Source organism: Neoarius graeffei, chromosome 17, assembly GCF_027579695.1.
Source record: "Neoarius graeffei isolate fNeoGra1 chromosome 17, fNeoGra1.pri, whole genome shotgun sequence".
Classification (NCBI taxonomy): Eukaryota; Metazoa; Chordata; class Actinopteri; order Siluriformes; family Ariidae; genus Neoarius; species Neoarius graeffei.
The window spans coordinates 35,532,626-35,545,464 of record NC_083585.1 but is presented as its reverse complement, the minus strand read 5'-3'; the positions used below and the strand labels follow the sequence as shown (position 1 = coordinate 35,545,464).

The 12,839-nt window shown below is 38.6% G+C and overlaps 1 protein-coding gene across 1 annotated transcript in view; it reads left to right on the top strand.

The window, feature by feature from the left end:
- pgm2l1 (phosphoglucomutase 2-like 1) overlaps positions 1–12,839 on the top strand; it is a 36,241-nt gene that overhangs the window by 15,899 nt on the left and 7,503 nt on the right. The window contains exons 3-10 of the mRNA XM_060944099.1: positions 566–672; positions 2,873–2,957; positions 4,276–4,359; positions 4,551–4,744; positions 4,820–5,009; positions 5,658–5,755; positions 11,761–11,941; positions 12,478–12,571. Coding sequence (XP_060800082.1) covers positions 566–672; positions 2,873–2,957; positions 4,276–4,359; positions 4,551–4,744; positions 4,820–5,009; positions 5,658–5,755; positions 11,761–11,941; positions 12,478–12,571 — 1,033 coding nt within the window. The remainder of the gene's footprint in view (positions 1–565; positions 673–2,872; positions 2,958–4,275; positions 4,360–4,550; positions 4,745–4,819; positions 5,010–5,657; positions 5,756–11,760; positions 11,942–12,477; positions 12,572–12,839) is intronic.

Sequence of the window (12,839 nt, the reverse complement as noted above, 5' to 3'; positions counted from 1 at the left end):
CCGCTATAGCACTGCCAGTAAGAATGCTGAAGTGATGTAACTCGGCCCGGTAGCAGTGTCACTAGTTTGTTTGCTTTTATATGAATGTGCATCTTGTCCACCAGTTCTCTTGTGTTGCTTTAAAAACAGCAAATTAGCAACATTAGGATTTAAACTTGTCCACTTTCGTGTGTCCCGTTCCAGACACGTTTCTATAGAAATGGATCATTTCACTGTGTTGTAGAATGGGGGACACCAGGAAGTGGTGCATACTGAGAGTTTATTTATTTATTTATTTACATTATAAAGAGCGGATTTGTGGTGGAAAATAGTTTGTGATTGCTTAAAATATATTTATCTCACGTTGGTGTAGATTATTATTTTATAATGGGTTTTTTTCCTTACATAATAGCTAAAATATACCCATGGACTAGCACATTTAGTTTAATTAAGATTTTTATATTTCATTTACACACATCAAGTTTGCGTTGTACTGTACATTTACCCCACTCAAGATTCTCTTTGTGCTGGAAGAGTCTGTAAATCTGTATCACTTGTTTGTAACCTTTTTGCAATTTTATTCTAGGGGCTATATGTATACTTGGCTAAATGTTTCCCTGATGTGAAGAGCAGAGGTTTGGTGGTAGGATACGACACCCGAGCACAGGAGTGCAGTGGCTGCACCAGTGAACGGTAGACAGCTATGCAAATCAAATGTATAAACATTTTTATTTATTGATTTGATTAACCAGTAGATTATTCTTTGCTATGTTCAAATCCTGAATCTTGTGTGCGCTATTTTGAGTAATCAATGTTCAGTATGTTTTTAGAAATTAAATTAAATTATGGGTATGTTTGTTTTATTATGTCTTTTTGAATATTTATTTCATAGTTTACTTTGGGCTTCATTCACAAGCACATTTGTATACTTGCCAGTAACGCAAGTCTTGCCTGTAATTCAGTGAGAACAATTTGTTAATAGACAAGTCGCACCAAAGCAGGGGGTGAAACTTATCAACGGCTTTAAATGAAGCTATAAACATTTGGCATAGCACTATACTTTATGTGAGCGCTCTGTTAACAGTATGCTCTAGTCCTAGCTGTAATTGCTTATTTTGTTGGTCTGCAGAAGTCTTCTGTTTGGGTAGCAGAACAATAGCAGGGCTCCAGACTAACTTTTTCCACTAGTAGCACTGGTGCTCCTTACTGAAGATTTTAGATTGTAGGAGCACCAGCACAAAATTTCGGTGCACCACTTAAATCGACATGCAACACGAGGTGACATGTTTTCATGCCAAGTTGTAGCCTTTAGCATGTACCATCTTGGTTAGACTTTTTGTGCGTGTGCATGCGTGTGTGCATTACTCCTGCCTCTCTAGATAGTGCAACATACTAAACAAATCACATGAAGAATTGATTGATTCCTGTGTGGTTCTTATTTGCATGAAGTTGAGAATTCACAATCTCAACTTTATTTGCCTCAACAAAATCTCTCCTATTGGTCTGGTCTATGTGACATCATATCCGCCAGTGGTTTGGCAACATGGTGAAAACAACTTGGCAGAGACGTTGACTGTATACATTTTTTCATACAGTTGATGAGTGGAGATAATAACTAAACATGCTGGATATGTAATGCTGATATGCTGTTGTATTTTTGCATATGATAAAACATTGCAATTTAATAATAACAAAAAATAAGACAGAATTGCTGAACTTGGCTGAAATTAACATTTATTTAACACTATTGTCTGCAAGTATATCAGCACTCTGTCTGCAGTAGACTTATTTTTAAATCAAAAATATCAACTTGATAAATGTTCACAGGGAATAAAAATTAACTTTGGAAATAAAAATTTAATTTTAGCTGTTATAGAGTTTATGGAAGTTAGTGTGAGACATTGTAATCTGCATACAACTTGTTTTTATGTTATTTAGCAAGCTAGCGATTTGTTCACATTAGGTAACTAGCTAAGTAGCTTGCTAGCCAACTAGCTTCACGTTAGATGACTAGCATGATGGTGGTAATGAGCTCAAAGTCTCGCTATTATGGTCACCCTGTCTTCACTTTTGTTCGTAGTTGTTGTGTAACATCATTCAACGTTTGTCTATTTTCTATAGAAGTGCTGCCCAGTTACTTGTTTTTTGTCGCTATAAGCATGGAGAATGAACACCATTTAGGCTCTCATAACCTGCTTGTCTCTCTCATGTTGCTCCCATGTAAATGTAGGGAAAACATGATCCCTTTTTTTTTAGTAGTTTCTGCTTTTGACAGCTGTTTTTCACCAAGTTGTCTTACAATGCAGTTGTGCAACACTACTTGCCGTTATTCACCACACACATTTTTCCTAGCCAGAATGAATTTTGCTCCCGTACAACCTGAATGAAAGCAAAGCTAAATATGCTGCAGTGGAAAAGTACTATTAGCTCTCCACTCTAATCACTCTCTCACGCACACTCCAGCTCTTGCTCCATTCTGGGGTTTCACATTGATATATGATGATTTTAAAAAATTCTCCAAAAAAATTCTCGCAGTCTGGAGCCCTAAATAAAGAACAATCCATGGTATTATACTTTTTTATTGTTGTATACTGTTTATTTTGATACCCAACTCATGTTGTAAGAATGAACTTGTCAACCACTGTGTTTATACACGCACATACAAACATTCAGCAGCATTACACATAGAAATGAAATGTAATTAAACAATAGTAGGCAGTTAAGACAGCCAATAAACAGTTTCATGGAAGTGATTGGTAATGTGAGGATCATGCAACATTGATAGATATAGATTAATGTAGGGTATTATCACACAGTGCACAATTTGCAACTTGGTAGAGTTCACCATTTTGTCTGCCTTGGGTTCCTTATTTTATGACCATTTTGTTTGCAGGCTTGCAAGATTGACTGCAGCAGTCATGCTTAGTAAGGATGTTCCAGTTTATCTGTTTTCAACATATGTGCCTACCCCATTTGTGGTAAAATACTGTGCTAATAAGAGCTTTCGTTTTGAATAGGCTCTTCACAGCTAGAGGTCACATGCTTGGATACCACATAGCAACGCCATACTGGAGAGCAGGCTTTCAGGTAAACAAAACCCTCAACAAGGTCAAGCACAAACGTTTCAGCAGTTTATAGCACTTAATCTCGTTCCTTTTCTCGAAGAATTGTCAGAGTAGTTTCCCAAGTTTACTTTAGGCTCATTTTTACAGGAAAAAAATAATTTTATCGTGAAGGCATTGACTTTCAATGGTCGGCGTTTGGATCTTTGCAGCCAAACAACATGGCGACTTCGCAAGGTATGTCCTGCAAAAAACCTTGTAAAAGCACTTATTTTGATTCTAACAGGTCAAAGCAGCTCCATAATAAAAGTTTTCAAGGTATATAGTTGTTTTTGTAAGGTTTGACTACATCTTGAAGATATAAACGAACAATTTACTGTAATGATAACACATACTTATTACAGCGCATCACTGGCTCATTGATCATTTTATGTAACCTGCTTTTGTTCATTTTTATTCACTGAGAAAAGCGATATCTTTTTGGACGGCAAGAATCGTGTTGCCATGACAGCTGCCATTGTTTACTAGTATCTGTGTCAGTACTGTTTATGCACTGTCTAGCTGAGTGAGATTTAAACCTCATAAAAGTGAAGTCTGTTGATTCACACATTTTGCTGCCAGTAAAAATCACATGGTTACAGACAATTTCTGATTAGATTTTTAGAATTAGACGCCTTTATTTGTCACATGTACACATGCAGTTGAGAGGAGGAGGGAAGCCGAGCTTCGTGTTTAGCATTGCAGTAAATTGTTTATACCGTATCTTCAAGATGTAGCCAAACCTTACAAAAGCAACTATATATCTTGAAAACTTTTATTATGAAGCTGCTTTGACCTGTTAGAATTAAAATAAGTGCTTTTTTTTCCAAGGTTTTTTGGTGTGCATACCTTACGAAGTTGCCATGTTGTTTGGCTGCAAAGATCCAAACGCCATCTGTTGAAAGTCAATGCCTTCGCGATAAAATAATTTTTTTCCTTTAAAAATTAACCTCAAATAAACTTAGAAAACTATGCTGACAATTATTCTAAAAAAGGAACGAGATTAAGTGCTATAAACTGCTGAAACATTTGTGCTTGGCTTTGTTGAGGGTTTTGTTTACCTGAAAGCTTGCTCTCCAGTATGGCGTTGCTATGTGGTATCCAAGCACGTGACCTCTAGCTGCAAAGAGCCTGTTGTAACTAATATGCATAGTTTACTCATTGTTTTACTTATTAAATAATGTAACCTTTGCAGCCCTATGCTGTAAAGAAGTGTGGAGCTGCTGCTGGTGTAATGATCACTGCTTCTCACAACAGAAAAGAGGATAACGGATATAAGGTAAACAGTGGTCCTTACTCAATAAATGCCAAGTCACTGAATGCATTGGATGTGTGATGATATCAATGACCACATTTTTACACTTTTTTAATGCAAACTCTTGTATCTTACTCTCTTCTTTGGTACATATTCATGTGTTATAAATTTGTGCCTATGAGGTGGGTTTGTTTGTTTTAATATTTTCTTTACAGGTATACTGGGAGAATGGTGCTCAGATTTCTTCACCACATGATAAGGAGATCCTATGTTGTGTAGAGCAAAATGCAGAGCCCTGGACTGAGTCTTGGAATCAAGACCTGTGTGAGAGCAGCTCATTAAGGACTGATCCACTGGAAGACATTTGCTGCTGGTACATGGAGGAGCTGAGTACTCTTTGCTTCCACAGGTACCGTCTAACACCACTGGTGGGGGTTGTGTTTGCAGTATGTACTTATTTAGCGACGTAATTCTTTTGTTCTAGAGCACTGAACACACAGTCTCCCTTGAAGTTTGTGCATTCATCCTTTCATGGAGTTGGACATGCCTATGTCCAGAAAGCGTTTCAGGCATTTGGCTTTCCACCTCCTATTCCTGTACCAGAGCAGATGCATCCAGATCCAAACTTTTCCACTGTCAGCTGCCCTAACCCTGAAGAAGGAGAGTCAGTTTTGGTGAGAACACGAAACCAAGATGAGATAAAAGTGAAGACTGTCAGGTCTGCTAATAACTGAATACTGTTGTTTCAATGGGTAAAAATGTATTCTGAAGCATGAATGTCCCCAGACAGTCTGAACCATGGAAAGGTTTTAACACATCAACATCTGTAAAAGGCTCCAGTAATACAGCCTCTCTGTAAAACCAAATTAAAATTTCAAATTATGTAGAAGAAGTCAATGACAAGAAGTCAATGACAAATCCCCGTTTTTGAATATATGTATATGCACAAACATCAAGAGTAAACCAATAACCAGTCAGTGCAACTATAAGCATTTAACCAAAATGTATCGCATTTCAGCCATCTATCACAATACTAACTGCAACTCTAAAATCACAAGCCAGAAACTCCAAAAGTGATCATTCCAATACACCATGATCATTCCAATGAAATAATGATAGACATGAAGCAAAAGCACAGAATGATATTATTTTGGTCTTTGATACAAAAATATGTAGCAAAATCAGAAATGTAATAACGCTCAGTGTCCTATTACTGTAGAACTATAAGGCGACTGCATTGAGCCTTATCACCAATTTAGCATTTGTAGCACATGCAACAGTGCCATGCTGAAATAAGACTGTGAATTATTTGCTCCTTGCAGGAGCTGTCTCTTCGCCTTGCCGAGAAAGAGGGAGCTAGGATTGTGCTGGCCACAGACCCTGATGCTGATCGCCTGGCTGTTGCAGAACAGTGCGATAAGTCAGTCAGTCATAATTTTCGGCATGCAAATAGTAACTTGATATGTCCTATGTAAATATAGTACTTTAGTCAAAAAAACACAAAAAATCTGTTATTAATATCTGAGTCAGGCGGCACGGTGGTGTAGTGGTTAGCACTGTCGCCTCACAGCAAGAAGGTCCTGGGTTCGAGCCCCGGGGCCGGCGAGGGCCTTTCTGTGTGGAGTTTGCATGTTCTCCCCGTGTCCGCGTGGGTTTCCTCCGGGTGCTCCGGTTTCCCCCACAGTCCAAAGACATGCAGGTTAGGTTAACTGGTGACTCTAAATTGACCGTAGGTGTGAGTGTGAATGGTTGTCTGTGTCTATGTGTCAGCCCTGTGATGACCTGGCGACTTGTCCAGGGTGTACCCCGCCTTTCGCCCGTAGTCAGCTGGGATAGGCTCCAGCTTGCCTGCGACCCTGTAGAAGGATAAAGCGGCTAGAGATAATGAATGAATGAATGAATGAATATCTGAGTCATAACTGTAGGAAAGAGGGAAAAAAAAGCAAGATGCTGGAATGATAAGGCTCTGTATGACCATTCATTTTGACATTAACCCTATGAACCCTAGGCTATTTTCAGGGTAATTTCATTACCTTTACTTTTAAAGCCAAACAAAACCCAAAAAATAAACTCTTATACTGACAGATAATATCCATACAAGATATGTTTGAGTGTTCACTTGTTCATATTTGTACTTGTGTTCAGATTTTATTTTAAGATAAACAATGTCCCTGGGTGTGGCCATTTTACTCTCTCCGAGGTTCAAATATTGCGCTCTGAGTACAAATTATGTGAGATAATCCGAAATTGTGATGTCGCTTGCATGGCACATGACTTTCTGAGGCTGAAATCTAGTGGATACTTCGCTTCTAAATTATCATCAACAATCCTGAAGATGCCCGAATGTCAAGCGCCTGGTTGTAAAAATAAGCCCGATCACTGAAGCAGTGAACACGCACGCGCGCACACACACACACACACACACACACACACACACACACACACACACGTAAACAGTGAGCATGCACATAGCCAGCCTTTGGGAGCCTTTTGCTGCCTGTAAATGTGCCATATTCCAGCTATTCACAGTGTTGTGTGGGATTGTGTGGAGGTTCTTTTTCCCCAAAAATTTAAATTTTCCTTGTACTTTCATGTGATATGCTTTTTTTGTTTGCTTTTATTCACTGAGAAAAGCAATCTTTTTAGACAGCAAGAATCATGTTGCTATGACAACTGCTATTGTTTACTAGTATCTGTGTCAGTATCGTGTATGCGTTATGTAGTCTAGTGAGATTTAAATTTCATAAAAATGAAGTCTGTTGATTTCCCATATTTTGTTGCCAGTAAAAATCACATGGTTACAGAAAATTTCTGATTAGATTTTTAGAATTAGAAGCCTTTATTTGTCATATATTCATAACAGCACAGTGAAGTTCTTTCTCTACCTTTACTGAAGCAGTGAACACGCATACACCGAACTAGAGAGCAGTGGCGCCTGGGCATTGTGTTTTTGGTTTTTTTTAGGATTAGAAGCCTTTATTTGATAGCTATGTGTTACTAAGGTAAACTGCGTGCTAGTGTGCCGGTTACATCATAGGCGCATATCTAGTTTCATTGCAAACAGCTGAGGCCAGGTAAGCCTATTTTTAGCAATATCTCAGCTTTTAAAATAGATAAATTGTTATAAACTTTTAAATGCAAACAGCATTTATTTTTGGGTTTTGTTTGACTTTAAGCTCTTATCTAAGTCATTATAAAGGCTAGCCATACAGTGGTGCTTGAAAGTTTCTGAACCCTTTAGAATTTTCTATATTTCTGCATAAATATGACCTAAAACATCAGCTTTTCACACAAGTCCTAAAAGTAGATAAAGAGAACTCAGTTAAACAAATGAGACAAAAATATCATACTTGGTCATTTATTTATTGAGGAAAATGATCCAATATTACATATCTGTGAGTGGCAAAAGTATGTGAATCTTTGCTTTCAGTATCTGGTGTGACCCCCTTGTGCAGAATAACTGCAACTAAACGTTTCTGGTAACTGTTGATGAGTCCTGCATACTGGCTTGGAGGAATTTTAGCCCATTCCTCCATACGGAACAACTTCAACTCTGGGATGTTGGTGGGTTTCCTCACATGAACTGCTCGCTTCAGGTCCTTCCACAACATTTCGATTGGATTAAGGTCAGGACTTTGACTTGGCCAGTCCAAAACATTATTCTTCTTTAACCATTCTTTGGTAGAAAGACTTGTGTGCTTAGGGTCGTTGTCTTGCTGCATGACCCACCTTCTCTTGAGATTCAGTTCATGGACAGATGTCCTGACATTTTTCCTTTAGAATTCACTGGTATAATTCAGAATTCATTGTTCCATCAATGACGGCTAGCCGTCCTGGCCCAGATGCAGCAAAACAGGCCCAAACCATGATACTACCATCACCATGTTTCACAGATGGGATAATGTTCTTATGCTGGAATGCAGTGTTTTCCTTTCTCCAAACATAACGCTTCTCATTTAAACCAAAAAGTTCTATTTTGGTCTCATCCATCCACAAAACATTTTTCCTATAGCCTTCTGGCTTGTCCACGTGATCTTTAGCAAACTGTAGATGAGCAGCAATGTTCTTTTTGGAGAGCAGTGGCTTTATCCTTGCAACCCTGCCATGCACACCATTGTTGTTCAGTGTTCTCCTGATGGTGGACTCATGAACATTAGCCAATGTGAGAGAGGCCTTCAGTTGCTGAGAAGTTACCCTGGGGTCCTTTGTGACCTCACTGATTATTACACGCCTTGCTCTTGGAATGATCTTTGTTGGTCATCCACTCCTGGGGGAGGGTAACAGTGGCCTTGAATTTCCTCCACTTGTACACAATCTGTCTGACTGTGGATTGGTGGAGTCCAAACTCTTTAGAGATGGTTTTGTAACCTTTTCCAGCCTGATGACCATCAACAACGCTTTTTCTGAGGTCCTCAGAAATCTCCTTTGTTCGTGCCATGATAGACTTCCACAGACATGTGTTGTGAAGATCAGACTTTGATAGATCCCTGTTCTTTAAATAAAACAGGGTGCCCACTCGCACCTGATTGTCATCCCATTGATTGAAAACACCTGACTCTAATTTCACCTTCAAATTAACTGCTAATCCTAGAGGTTCACATACTTTTGCCACTCACAGATATGTAATATTGGATCATTTTCCTCAGTAAATAAATGACCAAGTATAATATTTTTGTCTCATTTGTTTAACTGGGTTCTCTTTATCTACTTTTAGGACTTATGTGAAAATCTGATGATGTTTTAGGTCATATTTATGCAGAAATATAGAAAGTTCTAAAGAGTTCACAAACTTTCAAGCACCACTGTACATGCAGTATCTTGTGTGTGGGGGTGCCCCCCAAAAACAAACAAACAAACAAACAAACAAACAAAAAACAGTCTAGGCTGTCCTGATCTGCCATCATTTAATATGACAATATATTTTTTCAAAATTGTGTAGGAGAATTGTCTGGAATCTGGAAATATAAGAACCATGACAGTGGGATACTCTTACTTATCAATTTGCAAAAAAAAAAAGTGCTTAGTGCCCAACAGGGGAAAAAAGATCATTGTTTTATTTGCGGTGAATTCAAACCCAGATTACTCGACAATGCTTTGTCGCATAGAGGAACACATGGTTTCGGAAAGGGTGAGATCTGCTATTTATATTGATATGTGGTACGTTGTGAAGTGATGGGGAATTTGCAACTTTATTCAACTGAGAAAAATGAGTGTGAAAATGGGTGAAGAAATTCATAAAGATTCAAACTGATTTGCAGAAGTTTGATCTGTCTTCTGGACAGATTACTGACAGATTTTGGAGAGATTACTTTGGTATGTATAAATACTGTACAAATGTGACTAGCATCATTAAAAAGTTCCAGTTCTGGTTTCTTGTGAATAATGGGTGTGGAGATTGACACACAGCTGTATGCAGATGGTAACTATTATTTAAATTTGCTGTAAATTAAAACTTATTTTTCCTCACTGACATTTCATTGCATAAACATGCAACTAGCATCATGTGATCTGTGATCCACCTTACTGCCATGAACATTTCATGAGTTATTAAACCTAGGACAAGGGATGTGAATTTCTATAATTTGTGTCATCCAGGTTCTAAGGGTTGAAGCAAAGATTTTGATCATCAGTGAAGCAAAGCCATTGCTCCAAGTAACGGTTTTGCAAAATATTTTTTTTATTCAGTTGTATAGCATTTATAACATTTAACTCGTCCATCCGTTATCCGTAACTGCTTATCCTGTGCAGGGTCTCGGGCAAGCTGGAGCCTATCCCAGCTGACTATGGGTGAGAGGCGGGGTACACCCTGGACAAGTCGCCAGATCATCGCAGGGCTGACCCATCGAGACAAACAACCATTCACACACATTCACACCTATGGTCAATTTAGAGCCCCCAATTAACCTAACTGCAAGTCTTTGGACTGTGGGGGAAACTGGAGCACCTGGAGGAAACCCATGCAGGCATGGGGAGAACATGCAAACTCCACACAGAAAGGCCCCTGTCGGCCACTGAGCTCGAACCCAGAACCTTCTTGCAGTGAGGTAACAGTGCTAACCACTACGCCACCGTGCCACCAATTAACTCATTTGTTAAACTTGCGTATGGATGGATTACTGAACAAGCCTACTGGGCACAGGCACAGAGGCCCAAGGAGTCAGGGGTCCCTAGAGCCAGAACCTCTGCGTAAAGTCACTCTTACTAACGGAGGCCCAGAATCAAAGGTCTCTCTGGAAAATTGAAGAAATGGTTGTATAGCATTTATAACATTAACTCATCCATCCATTAACACAGTAATTTTGAAGTTGTCACAAAAAAGAAACCATCATTACACCTTCAAAGTGAGTGTTTATCACTTTAGTTTTCCGTCGGACTTTAGGGACCAAATCGTCTGTTATTAATGCAATTCAATATGGATCCTGCAACTCTGAGGAGAGACTCACAAAAAGTACAAAACTATAGCAATTAGAAGCTCTTGGGGGCCAAAAGGGGTGCCCAGAGAGAAATACACAGGCATCCCTTTTCTAAAATAAGAATAAATGTGGCAGTTACCTAAACGCATGGTTCGTAGGGAACCCACTAGTTTTTTCCACCCTGATTTGTCTATATGGCGCCCTAACTCATATAAAAGCATGTTCCTCCAGACTATTAAAAAAACAAAACTGCTGTCACTTGATCAGAGAGTTGATTTTTGCAGGGCATTGTGGACCATTAGAGATGCTGAGTATGCTGCCTCCTGAAGCATTTTATACTGTGAAATATTATGCATTCCATGTTACCTACATTTGTGTTCTTGTGGTGTGTCAATTTGCTCAGTTAGCTTTAAATATGTAGTGCTAAGCCTAAACATGACCATTAGTGAAGTCAGGTATTGATGTAGGTTTAGGAGGCCTCAGGAGCAGTCGGCATTCTGGTTCATACCAAAGGTGTTCACTGGGGTTGAGGTCAAGGTTCTGTACAGGCCACTGAAGTTCTTCTACTCCAAACTTGGTAAACCATGTTTTAAAAACCTCACTTTGTGCACAGGGGCATTGCCATTCTGGAACAGGTTTGAGCCCCTTGGTTCCAGTGATGGGGAAACTGAATGCATACAAAGACACCCTATACATTTGTGTGCTTCTAACTTTGTGGCAGCGATTTGGTGAAGACCCACATGGGTGTGATGGTCAGGTGTTGACATAGTTTTGGCCATATAGTGTACTTAGATTATAGAGCTTGAATTGTTATGAATGTTATGCTAGCGTGTAATTATCATAAAAAAATTAAATCTTTGCATTGATTACTCACTCTGTATGCAAATTTTAGTACTTAAATTTGAACCTTATCTTCCTCTTCCCAAATAAGTGTCAAGGAATTTCAAGACCCATGGCTAACATATTATTGAGTCAATAAAATATTTCCAAAAATTAATATTTTTATGGGCAGATGTGGCTGGAAAGTTTTTACTGGGAATGAGCTGGCTGCATTGCTGGGCTGGTGGATGTTATTAAACTGGAAGGAGACTCACCCAGAATCAGCTGAAATTGAGGGTGTATATATGCTTGCCACAGCGGTCTCCTCCAGAATCCTCAAGGCTATGGCTGAGATGGAAGGCTTCCATTTTGAGGTTAGTGGAAAAAACGAGGGGTATTGACAGTGAGACTGGAAAACCCTTCTGTTTGTCTTCTATATCAGTACATCAGTGATGTCCACAGCTCAGGTGTCTTGCTTTTGTTCTACATATATTTGATGTAAAGTTAACACCTTGCACAATGCACTGCTTGGGGCTATACTCAGAATTGTGTAAAAAAAAAAAAAAATTGTGCTTTATTATATTGTTCAGCATACTACTGCTAATTTCTGTGTTGGTGTTAGGCAAACACTCAAATTACCAACAGTTGTACAATATAACTGCAATTATAAGTGTACAGTCAGTTCCAACAACCCAGTTCCAGCAAACTTGGTCAATTTACAAGAAGGTAAAAAGCCATGAGAGAAATCAGAGCTTTAATGAAATTGCTTTTATTTTAAGAAAATTCTAAATAAAACATATATAAAATGTAATATATTTGATTTATATTTGTTAAATATTTGCACTCTTGTTGATTGAAAGGCTCCCTGTGTCCTGTTCCATTTGTCCTGTTTGACGTTTCACCATCTCAGGAAACACTACCTGGCTTCAAATGGATTGGAAATAAAATTCACGAGTTAGCTAAAACAGGAAAGGAGGTCATTTTTTCCTTTGAGGAGTCCATTGGTAAGTAGGCATGCACATTTGTAACTGAATACCCATATACAGTAAGCCTAACACATTGAGTTACCAGCAAACATTGCTCTCTTTTCCCAGTTTCTTGCTCATTCATTAAATACCACCATGATCAAATGTTAGAATACACATTTACTTATTAGGTCCAATGGCACCATTAAACAATTTGATACTCATATAGTAGTATTAGGCAATAACAAAATCTATTTAAATTAGTTACAGGTAAACGCAAATGTGTTTATTACTGTGATCATAAATT